This window comes from Macaca thibetana, chromosome 10 (genome assembly GCF_024542745.1).
Source record: "Macaca thibetana thibetana isolate TM-01 chromosome 10, ASM2454274v1, whole genome shotgun sequence".
Classification (NCBI taxonomy): Eukaryota; Metazoa; Chordata; class Mammalia; order Primates; family Cercopithecidae; genus Macaca; species Macaca thibetana.
Window position 1 is genome coordinate 25700074 of NC_065587.1, and position 22656 is coordinate 25722729.

A 22656-nucleotide genomic window follows, 5' to 3' on the forward strand; every position below is an offset into this window, starting at 1 on the left:
GGCCGGATCCCAGCTCACTGCAAGCTCCGCCTCCCGGGTTTACGCCATTCTGCTGCCTCAGCCTCCCGAGTAGCTGGGACTACAGGCGCCCGCCACCTCGCCTGGCTAGTTTTTTGTATTTTTTAGTAGAGATGGGGTTTCACCGTGTTAGCCAGGGTGGTCTCGATCTCCTGACCTCATGATCCGCCTGTCTTGGCCTCCCAAAGTGCTGGGATTACAGGCTTGAGCCACCGCAGCCCAGCCTCTTTCCCATTTTTTAAACTATACCTGGCTGTTAAGGGCTATATGGTGTCTGGTGTGTGGATGTACCACCATTTGTTCAGCTGTCTCCTCTGCTCCAGCCTTTTCCCAAGAGGCTGATGCTGCCTTTCCTTCCTGACAGATCCTGGACTCGGAGCTGTTTGAGCTGATGCATCAGAATGGGGACTATACTCACTTCTACTTCTGCTACCGCTGGTTCCTGCTGGATTTCAAGCGAGGTAAGACTTTAAACTGGGGACCTGTGTCCAGACTCTTTGTAGCAGAACTTTCAGGGGAAACGATCCTGTGGAGGTGAGGTTGAAGGGTTGGCAGCAGAGGCAGCAGGGGAGAGAAGCACATGTTTATGGAGTTGGGACTATCGTTTCACCTGCCTTATCTTGCATTGACACTCCACAGTAGGCACTGTTAAGATCTTCATCTTACCAATCAATGAGGAAACCGAGGCTGAGAAGGGTTAAATTCAGAGCTAGGGAGAGAAAACTTCAGGGCTAGGGTGAGAACAGCCAGGATTTGAACCCACCTCTTTCATTCTGCTGTGCTGCTTTTCAGAGCCCAAGAACTCTAAAGCCCACGAGGCAGGGGCTTTCATGCACATTCCAACATGACATAAAACTGTCGTATAACACAGTACTTTGTTGCTGTTGTACTGATTTGGGATGATGTTAAAATTATAATAATACCAGACATAGGCCGGGTGCGGTGGCTCATGCCTGTAATCCCAAGGAGGCCAAGGAAGTCAGATCACGAGGTCAGGAGATCAAGACCTAACATGGTGAAACCTCGTCCCTACTAAAAATACAAAAAATTAGCTGGGCGTGGTGGTGCACGCCTGTAGTCCCAGCTACTCAGGAGGCTGAGGCAGGAGAATTACTTGATCCTGGGAGGTGGAGGTTGCAGTGAGCTGAGATCACACCACTGCCCTCTAGCCTGAGTGACAGAGCGAGACTCCATCTCAAAGAAAAAAAAAAATCTGACATGTATGGAGTGTTTCAGTGCCATGCACTGTGCTGAGTCATTTATGTGTATTATCTCTTTAGCCTTTTTCTATTATCAGCTTCACCCCACTTACAGATGAGAAAAGAGACAGGCTCATGGAGAAGTAACTACCCCAGGCTCCCCTTGCCAGCAAGTGATGGAGGAAGGATTCACACCAAGTTTATCAGACATAGGAAGGCTTGCTTTTTTTTTTTTTTTTTTTTTTTTTGAGATGGAGTCTTACTCTTTTTGCCCAGGCTGGAGTGCAATGGCGCGATCTCTGCTCACTGAAACCTCCGCCTCCCAGCTTCAAGCGATTCTCCTGCCTCAGCCTCCTGAGTAGCTGGGATTACAGGCACCCACTTCCACACCTGGCTAATTTTTTTGTATTTTTAGTAGAGGCAGGGTTTCACCATGTTTGGCCAGGCTGGTCTCAAACTCCTGACCTCAGGTGATCCACCCACCTCAGTCTCCCAAAGTGTTGGGATTACAGGCGTGAGCCACCACACCCGGCCTTTTTTTTTTTTTTTTTTTTTTTTTTTGAGACGGAGTCTCGCTCTGTCTCCCAGGCTGGGTTTGTTTTTGTTTTTTTTTTTAAGACTAAGCCTGGCTCTGTCGCCCAGGCTGGAGTGCAGTGGTGCAATCTCAACTTACTGCAACCTCCACCTCCTGGGTTCAAGCAATTCTCTGCCTCAGCCTCCTGAGTAGCTGGGATTACAGGCGCCCACCACCACGCCTGGCTAGTTTTTTTTTTTTTTTGTATTTTTTGTAAAGATGGGGGTTTCACCATGTTGGCCAGGCCAGTCTTGAACTCCTGACCTCGTGATCCACCCACCTCGGCCTCCCAGAGTGCTGGGATTACAGTCATGAGCCACCGTGCCCAGCCAAAGGCTTACTTTTAACCATTGCTCTACTCTGCCTCTTCACTAGACTCAGAGGCCACAGCCGGCTCTGCCCGTGTGTGGGGGGAAAGGAGAAAGGCCTCCATGGGTGCTGATGGAGATGTGGGTGCAGGGATAGCAGGTGTTGCTGGTCTAGGGGCAGGGCAAGGACGAATCTGTGTAATTCAAACTCACACATGCCTGGTTCCTCCACTTACAGAATGTCAGAGCTGGAAGGAAGTTAGAACTTACCTGGTTTACACAGCCCATCCTACAGATGGGGAAACTGAGGTTTCTGGTGGTCAAATGACAGAGTCCTCTCCTGTCTTCTGACCTGAGTTCTATCCACTGCACCAGGGCAGAGGCATAAGGCAAAACTTGCCTGGGATTTTCCCAGCTTTCAGGATTTCCCAAGGGAAGGCAACATTGTGAGCCCTGTCACCAATTCTCTCCCCATGTGTGTTGGTGTCTTGGCAGAACTCATCTATGATGACGTCTTCTTGGTCTGGGAGACCATCTGGGCAGCCAAACATGTCTCCTCAGCACACTACGTCTTGTTCATTGCGCTGGCTCTGGTGGAAGTCTACCGCGACATCATTTTGGAGAACAACATGGATTTCACAGACATCATCAAATTCTTTAATGGTACCCACATGATTGGGGCCTCATGAGAGGGGTGCAGGCTGCTGGAGGCCCCTTCTGGGGGTCTCAGGAGGCATGAAGATGGGCTGAGATGGATGCATGGTGAAGGGGATAAAGAGAGCTCTGCACACTTCTTATGGCTATTTCCAAAAGGACAAGTTCACATCTCGTAATGCTGAGGGTGCATTTTTCCCAGGGATCTGGCAGAGGGACTACGGGTGTTGAAATCAGCTCGGGGCAAAGCCTGGTTCTACCGCTGACCAGCTGTGCCCATGGTCAAGTCACTTCTCCTCTCTCTAAACATCCACTTCCTCATCTGTGAAATGGGCTAGCAGTGGTCTGCTTTGGTTGATGTGTGTGGGAAAAGCAGGCCCAGGGCAGCAATTTAAGTAACATGAAAAAGACACAGCCCTTGAAATCAGACAGATGTGAATTCTGATCCAGGCTCCAGGCTCCTGGGAACTGTGTGACCTTGTCCAAGTGACTTCACGTCTCTAGGCCTCAGATTCTTCAGGGATAAAATGGTGCTAACATTCCCTCCCTCACAGAGAGGTCCAGAGGATTACAGGAGACAACATGGTTAAATCTCAGCACCTGGTACCTGGAGGGAACCCAATAAACGAAAGCTATCGCCACTGTTATCACTATTAAACATTTTTTTAATGAAAAAGTTCTGGAAAAAACAAAAGAAAAAAGCCACTGTGACCTCACTTTTGAAACATTATTAGGGTTCTTAATTTAAGTAAACTTTTGGGGGGAATAGTTTTGCATTTTAGTTGTCTACTAAAATTGTAGATTGAGAACTGTTTTAGATTTAGATGCACAGAAAATACATGATACCTTGGCCTAGCTTTGCCTACTGTTAGCATTTACATGACCCTGGTACATTTGCCAAAACTAAGAAATTATCATTGGCACATTACCATCTACTAAACTACAGGCTTTATTTGGATTTCACCTGTTTTTTCACCAATATCCTTTTTCTGTTCTAGGGTCTAATCCAGGAAACCACAGTCATGTTTATTTTTATGTTTTTACAATTTCAGAATCCAGTTGTATATACCTTTTTTCACTTAATATTTCAAACATTGTCTTTCATATAATCTTTTTTTTTTTTTTTTTTGAGATAGAGTCTCTCGCTCTGTTACCAACGCTGGAGTGAAGTGGTTCGACCTCAGCTCACTGCAACCTCCGCCTCCCAGGTTCAAGCGATTCTCCCACCTCAGCCTCCTGAGTAGCTGGGACTACAAATGTGTGCCATCACACCCGGCTAATTTTTGTATTTTTAGTAGAGACAGGGTTTTGCCATGTTGGCCAGAGTGGTCTAGAACTCCTGACCTCAGGCGATCCGCCTGTCTTGGCCTCCCAACGTGCTGGGATTATAGGTGTGAGCCACTGTGCCCAGCCAGTCATTTTTTTAAACTACAAACTATATCTCAAGTGACTGTTCCATAACTTACTGAACCATTTCTTATCATTAGCATGTAGGTTATTTTCAGTTTGAAGGTGTGATTGAGAGTCCAAAGCAATTCATCTGTTAGCATAAAGATTCCTAAATTTTCTCAATTCATGCACTGCTAGTGTCTCTGTAAAATTATAACAGCCCCTCAGACCAAAAGTTTCATTTAGTAAATAGTTCATAAACCACTTCATAAATATTTATATCATAGCAACTTAGAAGCCATTAAAAAAATAACACATACATTATATCTTTTTTTTTTTTTTTTTTTTTTTTTGAGGCAGAGTCTGGCTCTCTTGCCCAGGCTGGAGTGCAGTGGCCGGATCTCAGCTCACTGCAAGCTCCGCCTCCCGGGTTCACGCCATTTTCCTGCCTCAGCCTCCCGAGTAGCTGGGACTACAGGTGCCCGCCACTTCGCCCGGCTAGTTTTTTGTATTTTTTAGTAGAGACGGGGTTTTATTGTGTTAGCCAGGATGGTCTCGATCTCCTGACCTCGTGATCCGCCCGTCTCGGCCTCCCAAAGTGCTGGGATTACAGGCTTGAGCCACCGCGCCTGGCCCTTTTTTTTTTTTGAGACGAAATCTCGCTCTGTCGCCCAGGCTGGAGTACAGTGGCCGGATCTCAGCTCACTGCAAGCTCCGCCTCCCGGGTTTACGCCATTCTCCTGCCTCAGCCTCCCGAGTAGCTGGGACTACAGGCGCCCACCACCTCGCCTGGCTAAAATAAAATTGTATATTTTAGTAGAGACAGGGTTTCACCGTGTTAGCCAGGACGGTCTCGATCTCATGGCCTCATGATCCGCCCACCTTGGCCTCCCAAAGTACTGGGATTACAGGCGTGAGTCACCGTGCCCCGGCCCATGGCACTTACTTTCTATTTCAGCAGCTGCTGAAAAATCTAACTTTGCAAAGACAGTCATTGATGGGACTCTGGGTACAGTGGCTTATGCCTGTAAGCACTTTGGGAGGCCAAGGTGGGTGGATTACTTGAGGCTAGGAGTTCCAGATCAGCCTGGCCAATGTGGCAAAACCCTGTCTCTAATAAAAATACAAAAATTAGCCCAGCATGGTGGTGCACACCTGTAATCCCAGCTACTCAGGAGGCTGGGATTACAGGAGGCATGAGAATCGCTTGAGGTTGGGAGGCGGAGGTTATAGTGAGCCGAGATCACACCACACTGCACTCTACCCTGGGCAACAGAATGAGACATTGTCTCAAAAGAAAAAAAGAAAGTTATTGATGACAGCGTAGTTAAATTCATGAACTCACTCCAGCTAACAGTTGACGTGGCGCTCAACTTAGATGAAGCATTGCCGCGCTTCCCTTGAAATATCCAAATACTCCACAGTGTCCCTGTAAGTTCACTGTGACATGCTGGGGTACTTTGGTACCCAGTTCAGGAACCATGTCTTAGTTTTAGTGTTGTTTTGTTTTGTTTTTTCTTTTCTTTCTACTAAATGGTTTATTTATGATAAATGTCTAAGTTTAGGATTATTTGGTTTGGAAGTCTGACCACATTGTATGGCTCTTGATAAAATTATTCTTTTCTTTGCTTTTTTTGTTCCTTTCTCCTCTTCCTTTTCCATCTTTCCTCCCTCTGTTGCTTCCTCCTTTTCATATCTTTCAGCATCTGCTGTGTGCCCAGCACTGCTTTCAGTCATTCTGTTTATAGGAGAGGAGTGGAAGGACTTCACCTTTTCATTTTTATTATTATTATTATTTTTTGAGATGGAGTTTCGCTCTTGTTGCCCAGGCTGGAGTGCAATGGTGCAATCTTGGCTCATCACAAGCTCTGCCTCCCAGGTTCAAGCGATTCTTCTGCCTCAGCCTCCTGAGTAGCTGGGATTATAGGCGTGCACCACCACGCCCGACTAATTTGTACTTTTAGTAGACACAGGGTTTCTCCATGTTGGTCAGGCTGGTCTCAAACTCCCGACTTCAGGTGATCTGCCTGCCTCAGCCTCCCAAAATGCTGGGATTACAGGTGTGAGCCACCGCGCCCGACTGATCTCACCTTTTTATAGGACATCCTGTGAACCAGCATTATCCCATTCAATCCCCACAGCAACTTGGTGAGGCGGCTGCTATTCCAATCCCCATTTTACAGATGAGGAAACTGAAGTCCAGAGTTAGAGGGCTTCTCCAGGGCCTCTGCTTCCTGAGCCAATCTGTGATGGAGACGCCCCCAGAGAAGCCTCCAGGGGCTGGAAGTGTGCCCTAAGACTGGACGCGGAAGGAGGCTCATGAGATTTTTTTCTGCTCTTTCAGAAATGGCTGAGCGACACAACACCAAGCAAGTCCTGAAGCTGGCGCGGGACCTCGTGTACAAGGTGCAGACTCTGATTGAGAACAAGTGAGGGGCACCTCACCCAGGCAGCCTCAGCCAAGCTGCCCCACCTGTTCCTCTGCTTATTTTTCCTCCTGGCTGGACGGTCACCCCAGGAGCGGGGTCCTGGTGTCTGTTCACAAGCATGGAGTTCAGTGCAAAAAGAAACTACCGTGACTTTCACTTCTGGGCAGATGGGGTGGAGGGAGTACCCCTTCAATTTAGCCTTACGTTTTCCTGTTTGACCAAAGATTGCCCAAGTCTGGCGTTCCTCCCTTGCAGGAGGTAGGGGATGTTGGTGGATGAGGAGCCATCGTTGTTTGCTGGTGTCCAGAATGGTCTCCTCTTCTTCTTTCCCTATCCCTCCAAACTGTCTTGTAAGATGAGACCTGGGAAGGGAATTTCTTTTTGGAAATTGGTGTAGAAGAGGTGTGTGGGGCTACCTCTGTGCTCCTCGGCAAGGGGCCTTTGGCGATATTCTGGACATGGCTAGAGATTGACCCTCCACGTCGACATTACTGACATTTGCAGCCAGGTGATTCTTTTTGAGGGGACTGTCTTCTGCATTGTAGGATGCTGAGCAGCATCCCTGGCCTCACCAGATGCCAGTCGCACCATCCCCCACTCACACCCCAGTTGTGACAACCCCCAAAAATGTCTCTAGACATTGCCAAATGTTCCCTGCAGGGCAAAGTTGCCCCCATTTGAGAACCAGTGGCTTGGAGGAGGGACTACAAATGACTTCCTGCCCCATTCTTTTGATGCTAAACCACCCTGGTCCTGAGGCCTCCCCCCACTTAGAAAAGGCACACAGGAGGCCCGGCGCGGTGGCTCACGCCTGTAATCCCAGCGCTTTGGGAGGCCGAGGCAGGCGGATCACAAGGTCAGGAGTTCTGAGACCAGCCTGGCCAACATAGTGAAACCCTGTCTCTTCTAAAAATACAAAAAATTAGCTGGGCGTGGTGGCGGGCGCCTGTAATCCCAGCTACTTGGGAGGCTGAGGCAGGAGAATCGCTTGAACCTGGGAGGTGGAGGTTGCAATGATCTGAGATCACACCACTGCACTCCAGCCCGGGTGACAGTGCGAGACTCTGTCTCAAAAAAAAATAAAAAAGGAAAAGGCACACAGGAGTCCCTCACACATCTCTCTTGGAGTCTGGGATTCCATCTGTTGTATTTTCTCCTTTTTTTCTCCTCTGTGTGATGCCAGAAGATACTCATTTTCTTCTTTTCAAGAAATGCATCTCCCCACATAGGGAGTGGACCCAAAAAGTGTCTGTAGGCATGAGACGGTCAGAGCTCTTTGGGGTCCTGCACAGAGCCCCCCCAGGCCGGGCAGAGTCTGTATCCTTCTGCCATCTTGCAAGGGAAAACCGCCTTTCCTTCCAAGTATTGGGTCTTAGAAATGTGTGTGTTTGGTGAAAGCTGCTTAATGGTGGTGGGGTGCAGCTTTTCTCTAAGCGCAGTTACTCACTCAGGACAAAGGAGGAAAAGGAAGGCAGAGGTCGGCCAGGGTAGAGCATGGTGTGTGTTTTCCTTGGGGAACATTAGCTGATGAGCTGGGTCCAGGACCATGCTAGGTCTGGGAACAGTCCCCCCGAGGTCTTCACACAGAGTGTCACCAATCCACAAACAGACCCGAAGTGAGCTAGTGTACTCTGCCTACCTGTCCTTTTGATAGAGCAGTCTTGCCCGCTCTTCTGTTCTGAGAATGCACCCAGAATGGGGGAAACCCAGCAAGCATCAGAGAGAAAGGCTCTTCTCGGGAGACCTGCCACCTCTAGGGTGGTCAAAGAATGGCAGCTGGGATTTTGGACAGGGGAGAGGATAGGTAAAGCAGCGTATTGAAGCATTGGCGAAGGGGCGTATTAGTCCTCCCATCCTGAGCACACCGGGATTGGGATGCATCCTTGTGTGCTTGTGAAGGCTTCTTTCCCTTGGTACAGCAACTTCAACTGCACCTGAACCTCCAACCTCTGCCCAGCCTCTGGTGCAGGGTGGATAGAGGTCTAGTCAACCCTTACTTTCTGAAGAGAGCTCTGTGGGAGACTTGAGGCTACGGTAGCCTTCATGGCTCCCAGCTCCTACCCCACCCCACCAAAGCAGAAACGGGAGACGGCAACGTTCTGGCTGCCATTAGACTTGCGTCTCCCTGCCCTACGTACCCCAGCTTCCAAGACAGGAGGAAATGTGCAAAAGGCCCCTCCGGAGAAAACTGTATTTTGCCATTCAGCTGTTCTTTACACAGGGTGTTATTTTGGTGAGACCCAGGTCCCAGACCTTCTGGTTCCTATTTATTTTTTTAACAGACCAGTCTCGAAGTACAGCACAAAATCTCTTCTCTGCCTTCTCTCGTGATGTTCCAGAGAGCATCTGTGGTTGTGATTTGGAATAAGTCATATTTATTTGGTTTACTGTGCCTATTCAGATCTCTGTATGTCGTGTGTGTTTCTGTGTCCTGGAATTGGATGCGTGGGAGTTGTTCTGTCCACGGAGTGCACTCTTTTTTTTTCAGTGTGGCCCACATATCTTGTAAATGTTTGCTGAAGAGTTGTGTCTATATATAGAGAAAATATATATAAACAGAGAAATATGTGAATCTGGTATTTTTTGTTTTTTTTTTTTTTTTTAACTTTGAAAGAAAGAAATGCTTGCTTCTGAATACTGTGTCTTCCCACTCACACCCCAGTAACCCTATACGGGGTCAGATTTTTGTAATATCTACCTGGCCTTTTCCCCAAAAAGGTGAATCACTTCTGACCTCTTGTATGAGTTGGCTCTTACCACAATTAATGCTGCATTACAAATGACCCAAAACGTAGTGGTTCAAAACAGCCATGTATTTAGCTCATAATTCTGTGGGTCAACAGTCCAGGCTAGGTTCAGCTGGGAGGTTCTTCTGTTCTTAGTCAGACTTCTTCATGTGTCTGTGGTCAGCTAATGTCCAGATAGGCAACTCTGCTTCTGATGGTTGTCTGGCTGTTGACTAGGGCAGTGGGGGAAACTGTGTTCTCCATCTCCTATCCTCCAACAGGCTAGCTTAGGCTTGTTTACATGGCTATGATGGCAGATCCCAGAAGGTAAGCAGAAACATGCGCTGCCTCTTGGTCTCAACTTCTCTGGCATAGTCATTTCTGCCACATTCTGTTGGTCAGAGAAAGTCACATGACCAAGCCCAGCTTCAGAGGGTAGGCAAATAGATTGTACTTCCTGATGAGAGTCTTTGGAAAGTGATAATGAAAAGGAACATGGGCCAGGCACAGTGGCTCACCCCTGTAATCCCAGCACTTTGGGAGGCCAATGCAAGAGGATCACTTGAAGCCAAAAGTTCAAGATCAGCCTGGGCAACATAATGAGACTCCATCTCTCCAAAAATAAAAAATTAAAATTAGCTGGATGTGGTAGCATGTGTCTCTGGTCCCAGCTACTCAGGAGGCTGAAGTGGGAGGATCACTTGAGCCCAGAAGATAGAGGCTGCAGTGAGACATGGTCATGCCACTGTGCCTCAGCCTGGGTGACAATGCAAAATCCTGTCTCGAAAAAAGAAAAGGAGCATGGATCCAGGCTCAGAGATAATTGAGGCCATTTTTGCAAAGAGTCTGCCACATTCCCAAAGGCCCAGTGCACAAGAGGGGTTCCCAGTCAGCCATTTGACCTGAGAGCATAGCTCTAAATTAACACTTCCCTGAATCCCGACTGCTGAGCTAGCTCATTTCTCACCTCCGATGCTCCCAAAGACAACGAGTTCATTCCCCCAACATCGCTGGTTCTCACTCATGGCTGCCGTTCAGAACGATAGTCATCAGGCAGTGAGCACTGTGCACAGATCTGCACCTCCATCAGTCTCTAAACATGACTGAGGAAAACTAGTTTTCAGCTATGGAAGCACAGCCTGATTTAATATAATGAGCAGCATCAAAACCTCAGGGTTTTTTTGTTTGTTTGTTTGTTTGTTTGTTTTGAGACGGAGTCTCACTCTGTCACCCAGGCTGGAGTGCAGTGGCATGATCTCCGCTCATTGCAAGCTCCACCTCCCGGGCTCACGCCATTCTCCTGCCTCAGCCTCCCGAGGAGCTGGGACTACAGGCGCCCGCCACCACGCCCGGCTTATTTTTTGTATTTTTTTAGTAGAGACGGGGTTTCACTGTGTTAGCCAGGATGGTCTCGATCTCCTGACCTCATGATCCGCCTGCCTCGGCCTCCCAAAGTGCTGGGATTACAGGCGTGAGCCACCGCGCCTGGCCAAAACTTCAGGTTTTGAATAGAAAAAGATTTCCAACTAAGCCAGCAAAGTAGAGGAGGAGTTTGCAGGTGGCATTGGCTGCCTGGGTGTGCCTCATCACCACTTCCTTGGAATATTCCCAGCAGAGGCAGGAATGAAACCCACAGCAGCCGGCAGGTGGGGGCTCTTTTAGTTGGAACATATGCTTCCTCCTGGGGGAAACGTCTCAGAGCAAATAATGGTCCTGATGTTGCCACTGTCCCTTGAAGCCTCCAGTCTCCTTTCTCTGACTTCAACCTGAACTCCGTCCATGGGCTCTCCTCCTGGAGGGTGCCACTGTCGTTTGCAGCTGCCTGGCATGGCCAGACCTGGGGAGTGCCGGGCACCTGTTGTGTGTGCATAGATGCCTGGTCGTATGCACTATTGGCCTTTGATCATTGGCAATATATTTCACAGGGAAAAAAATCCTAAGATAGCATTTTTGCTTTTGTAAAGGCTTTTCTAAACACATGCACTTGACCCACGCGCAGTGGCTCACACCTGTAATCCCAGCACTTTAGGAGGCCAAAGTGGGCAGATCACCCAAGGAAGGTCAGGAGTTCAAGACCATCCTGGCTAATATAGTGAAACCCCATCTCTACTAAAACTGCAAAAAAATTAGCCGGGCGTGGCGGCGGGCACCTATAATCCCAGCTGCTCAGGGGGCTGAGGCAGGAGAACCACTTGAACCCGGGAGGCGGAGGTTGCAGTGAGCGGAGATCGCGCCACTGCACTCCAGCCTGGACAACGAGCAAAACTCCATCTAAATAAATAAATAAATAAATAAATAAATAAATAAATGCACTTGAACTTTGCATAGACACGAAAAGATAGGTTTTGGATCATGAGGCACATTTTCACGACTCGGTGGGGCTGAAGAAGTGGTCTTGGTTTCCACGGGCACCTGTAGTTGGCATTGTGGCCCCTGCTCTTCTCTTCATCCCCCTTTCCTCCACCTCTTTCTCTTTTCCTTCCCCTTCATCATATTTATCTCCTCCTCACCCTTCTTTCTTCCCTTCTTTTGCCTCCTCTCCTTATAGCAAAGAGCACTTGGATAGTGTCTGTGCTCACATTTTCTACTTGAATGATGTTGGTCTTATACAGAGCAAGACTGCAGTGTTAAGGCCTTTCTGGATGCTCCAATTTCTTCTTAAACCATCTGCCATTTCCTTTTCTCCTAGAATTTCCTTTTGGCTTACAGGAGAGAACTTGGGGCAGTTGAGAAGCACCTTTCATGCCAAGAATTTGGGAGACCCTCGCCTTCCCATTTCAGAACAGCTGGCAGTCACGTTATGCCATTTTATTTTATATTCCTTCTTCCCCTCTGTCCTTCTCTCCAAGGCCTGAGATCTCAGTAGCCCAGGGGAAGGGAGGTAAGGGTATAATCAGGGACTGTGATGGGACGCGATTGAGATTTCTCTCTTCTCTCTCATTTTTTTTCTTTTCATCAGATGCTCTTAGAATAGAATTTTGCTGTCTTGGCTGGCCGTGGTGGCTCACGCCTGTAATCCCACCACTTTGGGAGACCAAGGCAAGTGGATCACCTGAGGTCAGGAGTTTGAGACCATCCTGGCCAACATGGTGAAACCCTGTCTCTACTAAAAATACAAAAATTAGCTAGGCATGGTGGCGAGCGCCTGTAATCCCAGTTACTTGTGAAGCTGAGTCAGGAGAATCACTTGAACCCAGGAGGTGGAGGTTGCAGTGAGCCAAGATCTGCACTCCAGCCTGAGCGACAAGAGCGAAACTCCGTCGAAAAAAAAAAAAAAAAGCCGAGTGCGGTGGCTCACGCCTGTGATCCCAGCACTTTGGGAGGCCGAGGTGGGCGGATCACGAGGTCAGGAGATCCAGACCATCCTGGCTAACATGGTGAAACCCCATCTCTACTAAAAATACAAAAAATTAGCTGAGCTCAGTGGCACCCACCTGTAGTCCCAGCTACTCAGGAGGCTGAGGCAGGAGAATCACTTGGGCAGAGGTTGCAGTGAGCGGAGATCGTGCCACTGCACCCCAGCCTGGTGACAGAGCGAGACTCTGTCTGGAAAAAAAAAAAAAAATTATTTTCTCACCATACCAACTAAAATCATGTCATATAGCTCTGTCCACATATTCAGGGAACAATAATGTAGGATCCCAGATCTGGTACTATGGCCATGTGGCTTTGGGCGAGTGCCTTTACCTCTGTGAACCCAGAAAATCTGAGGCAGGTCTCAGTTAATTTAGAAAGTTTTGTTTTGCCAAGGTTGAGGACATGCATGTGACACAGACTCAGGAAATCCTGACAACATGTGCCCAAGGTGGTCGGGACACAGCTTGGTTTTATATATCTTAGGGAGAAATGAGACATCTATCAATATATGTAAGAAGTACATTGCTTCAGTCTGGAAAGGTGGAACAACTTGAAGCAAAGACAGGAAGACTTGAAGTGGGGAAGGAGCTTGCAGGTAGGTCACAGATGGGTGAGACACAAACGGTTGCATTCTTTTTAGTTTCTGATTAGTCTTTCCAAAGGTGGCAATCAGATATACATCTATCTCAGTGATCAGAGGGCTAACTTTGAATGGAATGAGAAGCATGTTTGCCCTAAGCAGTTTCCAGCTTGAGTTTTCCTTAGTGATTTGGGGTAGTTTCCTTTCACACCTCTTAGCCTCAGTTTCCACTTCTGCAAAATGGAGATAGTAATGCCTCCTTTGGTTCTGGACTCAGTCTTGGCCCCTCCACCCTCATTTACTGGAACTCTCTGCCCCTCAGCATCACTGAGGATGGGGCTGGGAACCCATTTGTCCTGAGTTCCCATCATCTACCTTTCTTAGGTTCTCACGTGAGACTTTGAAACTTAAGAGAATGCGGCCGTAGGAGGAGAACTCTAGAAAGGGTGAGCCTGGGACCCTCCTGGACTGTGTCTTGGAGAAACCCCAAAATGAGGTATGATGAGGCCATCAGTTCTTGTTAGGAGCAGCATCTACACTGACACTGCAGTCTGCATCTGATTCTGCTGTCAGGAAAGGGCTCCCAGCTCCCCATCTTCTTGGCTTCCAAGTCACTGTGCATATCGAGAGCTTGAGCCCAGGACAGGTATAAACTCTAGAGGAGCACAGTTTGACACTTTTTGAAGTACCAGCTTGCCAATCCATTTCTAGGTCAACTCCAGCAGAATTCAAATAACCAACGGGATTGTGGAGACTTTCCATTACATGAGGATGTGGGACAGGGACCCTCCAGTGTCTTCCTGGCTTTCTTTTTTCAGATTTGTAGGCACAGTCATTTCCAGGCTTTGTAGGTGCAGGGCTCCTTGCAAACGATGGATGCCTCTTGTTTTGATGAAGAGAAAATTACAGCACTCCCTCTATTGCCAAATAAAGACAGAGTCTCTTTCTAACTGATTTTGCTTTACCAGCTGGAGAATCATTACCTTTGGCATTGCTGAAACAGTTCAAAGAGAAAATTAAGAAACTTGGGGACCATAGTGGGGTTATTACAGAGAAGAGGCAACATGTTCCAAGCACCAGTAGGTGATGTGCAAACTGAGTTTGAGCTGCTACTTGCCGGCTTCCACTTGCCCCACCTTATACTGGGATCTGCCCGAGGCTTAAGGAATCTTCCCACGTGAGACTGATTTGCATTGAAGTGCTTGAAAAGTGGCACTTTTGAAATGAACCACTTGAAATGAATCACTGTCCTTCAGTCCATTTGAACCCCTTGTGGTATCTTCCTAGATTTTCTATTAATGTTTTTCTATTGTTCTATTCTGTTTTAAAAAGCTGTCAAGTTGTTCTTATGGTTTGTACTGGTAGATAAATAACAAGCTGCGTTCTGTGTGATCTATGTGTCTTCAGAACAGTGGAATCACTCTTGGGGGCTGTTCGTGTATATTCTTGGGTGGGTGTTTGAAGCCAGAAGAGTTTGATTATGATGAGCTGGATGGATGGGGGAGCAGAGGGAACAAATCCAGGTGTTGTTTTGCATCTACCACAGAGTCCAACAGACCTAGATTCAAATCCCAGCTCTGCCACTGATCAGCTGTGTGGCCTTGGGCAAGTAATTTCACCTCTCTGAGCCTCGATTTTCACTTCTGTGAAACTGGGATAAGAAAGACTCCCTTAAAGAGAGAACTGACCATTGAGTGTTTCTGTCTGCTCAGCATCCTTCCCTCCTTCTGGTACCAGCACCCCCTCAACTTTGGGGAACTGTAACCAGTGACCTTCTAATGAGACTCCTGACATGGCCCTCCCTGCCCAGGGGTAAGCACATGACCCACTGCAGGCCGATCAGACTCCTTCCCTGGGATTTATATATACCAAGAGAGGAAAGAGAAGTTCACTGTTTCCTCTGGAGCAACTGTGCTAGGGGATGCCAGCCTAGAACTGCCTATGACCTTGTCTCCTGCAGATAGGAGTCAGGTATGGCTGGGTCCAGATGTTCAAATGAAGTTCTTAGAGTTCCACCTCTCTCCATCTCATGCTTCTGTTCTCCTCCATGCTGGCTTCCACAGAGCCCATGCCCAACTCTGAATCAATCATTCTGACCAGGCTTGATTTGCCAGAAGGGCTCATTTATCCATCTTAAAGCCCAAGGTGGCCACAGACTGGCTGTGGGTGTTTTTTGTTTGTTTGTTTTTGAGACAGTGGCTCACTCTGTCGCCAGGCTGGAGTACAGTGGCACGATCTCAGCTCACTACAACCTCTACCTCCAAGGTTCAAGCCATTCTCCTGCCTCAGCCTCCCAAGTAGTTGCGACTACAGGTGTACGCCATCACGCCCAGCTAATTTTTGTATTTTTAGTAGAGACGGGGTTTCACCATGTTGGTCAGGATGGTCTCGATCTCCTGACCTTGTGATCCACCAGCCTTGGCCTCCCAAAGTGCTGGGATTGCAGGCATGAGCCACGGTGCCTTGCCAACTGTGTGTCATTTTTTATAGGAAGATCAGGGTACTGCTCCCAAAGAAGAGCAATGCGTGAACACAGGAGAAATCAACAGATTGAGTCCCGGCAGAGAAAGCAGCACGTGCCAAGCTGTAGAGATGAGAATGTTCCCGGACCAAACTGAGGGTCAGGCTGCTATTTCTCATGGCCCAATAATGAGATGCAGATGAACTGGGGAGAAAGAGAGTTTCTATTTCTGTAACTGTTACAGGGAGAAGGCCTGGAAATTATTGCCAGACCAACTCAAAATTACAAAGTTTTCTAGAGCTTATACACCTTCTAAGTTATATGTCTACGTGTAAGCGTGCATTCATCTAAAGACATAAGTGGGCCGGGCGCAGTGGCTCATGCCTGTAATCCCAGCATTTTGGGAGCCTGTGGTGAGCAGATCACCTGAGGTCAGAAGCTCAAGACCAGCCTGGCCAACATGGTGAAACCCCATCTCTACTAAAAATACAAAAAAGTTAGCTGGCTGCAGTGGCGCATGCCTGTAATCTCAGCTAATCGGGAGGTTGAGGGAGAAGAATCACTTGAACCCAGGAGACAGAGGTTGCAGTGAGCTGAGATTATGCCATTGGACTCCAGCCTGGGCAACAAGAACAAAACTCCATCTCAAAAATAAATACATAAATAAATAAATAAGTGATTAATTTCTTTTAATCTATAACTAAGGTCTGAGTCGTGAAGACCTTCTTCTGGAGCCTCAGTAAATTTACTTAATCTAAATGGGTCCAAGTAATGGGGCGATTACCCTTATCTTGTCTCCTGCTAAATCACGGGGATTTGGGGGAGTTCCTTCAGACCTCCAATAAACTTGTTTGTGGAGGTCTGGGGAGTTTCTTCAGACCCCCAGTAAAACTTATTTAATCCTAAAATGGGTCCTGTTAAGAATTCCTTCGTTATTTTGTCATGCTTTGAGGCCCAGGAAAGGTCTAGGCAAAATTCTTGGTGGGCTTTTGTTCTATTCCAGCATTTGTATGAGGGCACTGGCTTTTAATATTAAACTTAACCACTCACTCCGTACTGAAATAGTTGTTATGGAGGCCTGTATTTGGTGAGACCTGGCCTGCCACAGGAAGAGGACTTCTGTGGGCTTTAGAAGTTCACTGTGAGACAGAAGGAGAGGCACAGGTGTTGAGTGGGTGACAAGAAAAAGCCTGAAGAGAGAGGTTGGAAATAGATTCTAAAGGGCCCCAAGTAACAGTGTAGTTTCCACATCAATGGGATTATTTGCATAAGGGGTGAGTCAGGTCCTTAACTCCTTCTCCCCAACCCAACATTGGCTTGAAAAAAAAATTTTTTTTTTTGAGATGGAGTCTCGCTGTGTCGTCCAGGTTGGAGAGCAGTGGTATGATCTCAGCTCACTGCAACCTCCGCCTCCCAGGTTCAAGCAATTATCCTGCCTGAGCCTCCTGAGTAGCTGGGACTACAGGCATGCACCACCACACCCAGCTAATATTTGTATTTTTAGTAGAGATTGGGTTTCACTGCATTGGCCAGACTGGTCTCGAACTCCTGACCTTGTGATCTACCCGCCTCAGGCTCCCAAAGTGCTGGGATTACAGGCGTGAGCCACCACACCCAGCCCATTGGCTCAAAATCTTGTACTTAATAGACACTCACTAAATATTTGATGAGAAAATAAATAATTTTCAAATTCTCTAAAACAAGGAAGAATTATAAAAACAGAAGGAACAGAGAATATGTGCATGCCAATTAAACAATTTAGTTTTTGAGTGATAGCCATGAGCTCAGAATTAGCCTGGGCAGTTTTCATAAAGATGTTGAATTCTCAGCACAGTCCTTGAGGTAAGGATTATAATAATAGTAGCCAATGTTTATGAAACACTATGTGCCAGACATGGTGCAAAGTGCTTTATTTACATAGAGTATCTCCAGTGAATTCTCAGAACAACCTTATGAGGTAGGTATGATTTCAACTTTCTTTTTTTTTTTTTTTTTTTTTTTTTTGAGACGGAGTCTCACGCTGTTGCCCAGGCTGGAGTGCAGTGGCGCGATCTCGGCTCACTGCAAGCTCCGCCCCCTGGGTTCACGCCATTCTCCTGCCTCAGCCTCCTGAGTAGCTAGGACTACAGGCGCCCGCCACCGCGCCCGGCTAATTTTTTGTATTTTTAGTAGAGACGGGGTTTCACTGTGGTCTCGATCTCCTGACCTTGTGATCCGCCCGCCTCGGCCTCCCAAAGTGCTGGGATTACAGGCTTGAGCCACCGCGCCCGGCCTGATTTCAACTTTCATTTTCCAGAAGAAAAAACCATGCCAGAGAGGTAAAGTGGCTTGCCTGAAGTCACACAGCAAGAAGGAGCAGAGGTGGGATTTGAAATTGGCTACACGATGATTTCATAAACCTCTGGAGTGTGTTCTCTGTGCCTCTCCCAGGAGATTTTTATTTGTTCATTTCTGGCACAAGGATGATTCTCTCAGTGGCCCTGGAGAAGATGATGGTCCTCCCTTGGACCTTGGTCCTGTGGGGCCAGCTGATGATGGGCAGGAGGCTGGCCAGGACTACATTGAGGATAGCGGTCGTGTAACCCCAACCCAGACGGCACTTCCCACCGTGATACATGGAGGAGGCTTCGCAGACTTCCTTGACGAATGGGGAGGCAAGGCCGATTGGAAAAACCAGCAGACCCATAATCATGGCGGTAGCTGGAGATAGCAGGAAGGAAAGCCAGTGTGTTGGCCAAGGGGCACCTCAATAACTTTCCATCCCACAACTCATCCACCCTATATCCACCCATCCATCTATCCACCCACCCATTCATTCATTTGCTTATTTATTGGCTCATCTCTCCTTTTATCCACCCACTCATTCAACCATGCTTCCAACTATCTGTCCATTCACTAACCCATCCATTCAAACATACTCTTACCCACTTATTTTCTCTATCCTTCTATCCATATTCCTACTTAACCACCTGCCTCCCACCCATCCATCTGCCCACCCATCATCCACCCTCATCTTCCATTCATCCATCCAGTCTGCCCATTTTCCTTATCCACTAAGATATCTGCCCATTCATTCATTGTTCATCCATCCACTTATCAACCCACTCATTTATGCAATTCCCTAGCCCACCCATCCATCTATTCACTTACTTATTGGCTCATCTCTCCTTTTATCTACCCACTCTCTCAACTACACTCCCACCCTTCTGTCCATCTGCTCATCCATCCACTCAACCATGTTCAACTCCACTTATTCTCTCCATCCCTCTATCCACCTATTTATTCACTCATCCACTCATCTGTCCATCTGCCTGCTTAGCCACCTGCCTCCCACCCATCCATCCATCCACCCATCCACCCATCCCTCATCCTACATCCATCCAACTATATTCCATTCTATCCATTTTTCCTATCCTTCCATCCGTCCATTCATCCATCTACTAATCCATCCATCCAGCAGTCCATCCATCCATCCATCCACTAATGTATCCATCTATCTGTCCATCAGTTCATCCATCCACTTGTCAACACACTCATTCATCCATTCACCAGCTTACCCATCCAACCACGTGTTCATTCATCAAAACTGTTGGAGGTGTTGCAGTGGACATTAATGATACTAATGAAATGACTGGACACCTTCTTGCTTCCAAGGCACTCATAACAGAAATCAGAAGATCCCTGGCCTCCCTTGCTGCTCTCCAGCCACCCTTGTCTACTTTCAGTTCCCTGAACATGCCTTGCTCCCTTGTCTCCGTGCCTTTGTTCTTCGTGTTCCCATTACCAGAAACGCCCTTGCTTGTACTCTTGGCTAACTTCTACTCATCCTTCCAGACTTGGCTCAGGTGGGACCTCCTCCAAGAGGCTTGCCTTAACCCATCCATACACTGGGCCCATCCATACACTGGGCCAGGTGCTTCCTGGAGTTTTTTCTAGCATCCTTTGCTCATCCCCATCATGTGAAATATCCATTGACTGATGCCCTCCAACCCCCCAACCAACTAGACACTGCAAGCAAGCCTAGGACAAGGATCATGTCTCCATCAATTGACTCAGCAAATGTTTATTGGGCATCTATTATGTATGAAGCACTGTGCTAGGGGCTGGTGATAACAAGGCAGACAGACATGTCCTTGTCCTCATGGAACTGATGTTCTTTGGAGAAAGGGACAATAATCAACTAGGCAGATTCGATATTTCAGGTAAGTATATGCTATGAAAGGTATAAAGCAAAGTAAGAAGATGGAGAATCTAAGGAGAGGGAAGATCCCTTAGCTAGAAGTCATGGAAGACCTCATGGAGGCAGTGATATCTGAGCAGAGCCCGTAATGAAGTGAGTAGCAAGACCTGCAAAAATCTGGGGAAAGAGGAGTCCGGCGGAGGGAGCAAGCATGGTATATATGAGCAACAGACTGCAAATCAGAATAGCCAGGGCACACTGAGCCTGGCGGAGGAAGGAAGAGATGAGGTTGGTGAGAGACTGGGGACTGGGTTAGGTGGAGCCTCATAGGCTACGGTAAGAAGTTCGGATTTTAATCGGAGTATGATGGGAAGTGATTGGAGGGTGGATAAGCCAGTCTGAGGGGCACGATCTGATGTCAACTGAACAGGACGCATTTGTCCAGTGTGTGGCCAAATAGACACTAAGGGGGAGGAGTGAGAGCAGTGAGACCTGTGAGGTGCTTATTGCTATAATCCAGGCAAGAGATGGTGGAGCATTAATTGAATGAGGATTGCAATGAAGACCTGGCTAGTACATTCAAAAGCTATGTATAAATTACAGAAAAGTGACTCTTCTCGAGAGATGCAGTCTTGCAGGTTCACAGTTTAGCAAGTGAAGTATGGGCTAGATTTCAGCATCTCCTCAGTTCTCAGCTGGGCATGCTTGCACAGTGCACAACATCCCCAACTGTGTATGGTGGTCTTGGTAAGGATGACACGAAGTGGATGGATGAGAGAGAAACAAAGGGGGACAGATTATTAAGACTGGGTCAGCTAACAGCGGGAATGGGTGACACTAAGGATGCCATCTCTCCCTCCCCCTGATTTCTGGCTTGCCAAAGGACCAGGAATAGTCAACAATCTTAGGGTTTATCTCTGAGATCTGACCCAAGAGGCCAGGCTCTGCTCACAGACTCATTCATTCATTCATTCATTCATTCATTCATTCACTCATTCCATAAATATGTCTAGAGCACTGACTATGTGCCTGTGCATTGGATTTACCTGCCACTGCCTGCACCCCCGGCATTGGAACACTGTTTCTTCTTGGGCACAGCCCTTTGGGGGCCACAGCCCAGGACAGGAGGAAAATTGCATTGAAGGCCAGCAGGAGCCAGCCTCCGAGGAGCATCACAGCTGAGACCTGCAGGGAAGAGACAGAAGGAAGGGTGTTGGCTGGGACAGGGGCAGGTGGACGCTCCCTCTGCTCATTGACCAGCTTCTGAGTCCTTGCAGCATGTGGTCTGTGCTATTACGATTTCCATTTTACATAGAAAGAAACTGTCCAAGAAAATAAACTGTCCAATAAAAGTCCAAGAAATTGAAGTCATTTGCCTCAGAACACATGGGTAATTAAGTGGTAGAGCCATAATTAAGATCCACACTGACTGACCAGCATATAGTACCTTTATTAAGCACTTGCTACGTGTCAGGATCATCAGGAGAGGCACCTGGTAGCTGCCGTTACATCACCCTTATAACGATCAATTTTGAAAACTGTATATTCTTCCTTAGACGTGCTGGACTAGGAGTCCTTTCCCATTCTCCCCATTGTTGATTTTGGCAACGTGCATCATAACAGGGACTTTAACACCTTAGCTCTTTCACTTTTAAACCTAGCAGTGTTTAGAGGGTGGCCAGGTAGGAGTGTGCAGGTTGTACACTGCACAACTCTCAGAGGTGCATTGCGGGCCATCGTAGATTTGCAAACTGATTACAGTGACTTTCCAGCAGATGGCAGTAGAGCATCCTAAAGAAGGGACACCTTTTCCTAATTTGCACGAAGGTGTTATATTGGCTGGCAGCTGCCTTTGGAATCATCCTGCACGTTTGCTAAATTATTAGTAGCCAGACCCCACTCCATGCCTATGGAGACAGGGGCTCCGGGTGGAGCACAGAACTTGGCATTTTTGCAAAGTTGCACAGGTGTTTCTGAAGGGCTGTCAGGTTGAAGAACCTCTGCTCAGTTCTAAGGAGAGAATGGCAAATTCGTAGCCACTGGGACACCCAGGCAGCGAGGAAAGCCTCCTCAAATTCCATTCAGCCAGCTTTCCTACCCTGATGAGTTTAACCGAGCCCCTGAAGACTCAGTGACTTGGTGAACCAGCTCTCACCTTCCAGGCAAAGTCAGGAATATCCTCCAGGGAACTGAAGGTCGCGCAGCTCTGGTTCCAGCTGTTGCCCTGAGGCCAGGAGCAGTAGGTGAGGATGCCAAAGGAGAAGGTTGGGGTCTGGAACCAGGCAGGGGAGATGAGGCTGAGGGCTGAGGTGCAGGTCAGAGAGAGCCCCAGAGCTACCCACACGCTGCTGAACATTAGGAAGTATCGCTGACCTAGGGGTCAACAGGGAAGATTACTGATGGAGACTGCAGGGACAAGGAGAGAAACGGACTGGCAGAGGTGCTCCCTAGCCAAGGACCTGGTGTTATGATCAGACCCCAGATCATCAGCCCCCCTTGAGCCTGGAGATGCAAATGGGAGGTGCTAATAACTGTGGTCTGGTAGTGGGGGTTACTTTGTCCTAACAAATTCTAGAAGTACAACCCCCAAGTCCTAGAATAAATGTTAGCCCTTAAAGACCTTTGAACGTTTGCCCCTCCACCTTCTGCATGGTGCATCATCCTCACTGGTCCATGCAGGGATCTTCTCATATTCTGTCCATACTTTCATTTATTCATGTGTTTGTTCATTCATTCATTTATCCATTCTTTCAGCCCATCAAGCCTCCCCTGTTCAAAAGG

At 47.7% G+C, this 22656-nt stretch overlaps 2 protein-coding genes across 3 annotated transcripts in view; one reads left to right on the forward strand and one right to left on the reverse strand.

Moving 5' to 3' along the window:
* The window catches only part of SGSM1 (small G protein signaling modulator 1), a 210490-nt gene extending 201347 nt beyond the window's left edge, over positions 1–9143 (forward strand). For both annotated transcript variants that reach the window (XM_050745897.1, XM_050745898.1), the window contains 3 exons: positions 383–479; positions 2595–2762; positions 6487–9143. In XM_050745897.1, coding sequence (XP_050601854.1) covers positions 383–479; positions 2595–2762; positions 6487–6575 — 354 coding nt within the window. In that variant the 3' untranslated portion in view covers positions 6576–9143. The remainder of the gene's footprint in view (positions 1–382; positions 480–2594; positions 2763–6486) is intronic.
* Positions 9144–18040: 8897 nt separating this feature from the next.
* LHFPL7 (LHFPL tetraspan subfamily member 7) lies at positions 18041–22231 on the reverse strand. The gene is made up of 3 exons (XM_050745972.1): positions 22031–22231; positions 20922–21060; positions 18041–18395 (listed from the first exon to the last, which is right to left on the reverse strand). The coding sequence occupies exons 1-3, from the start codon at positions 22229–22231 to the stop codon at positions 18133–18135; spliced, it is 603 nt and encodes a 200-aa protein (XP_050601929.1). The 3' UTR covers positions 18041–18132.
* Between the last annotated feature and the right edge of the window lie 425 nt (positions 22232–22656).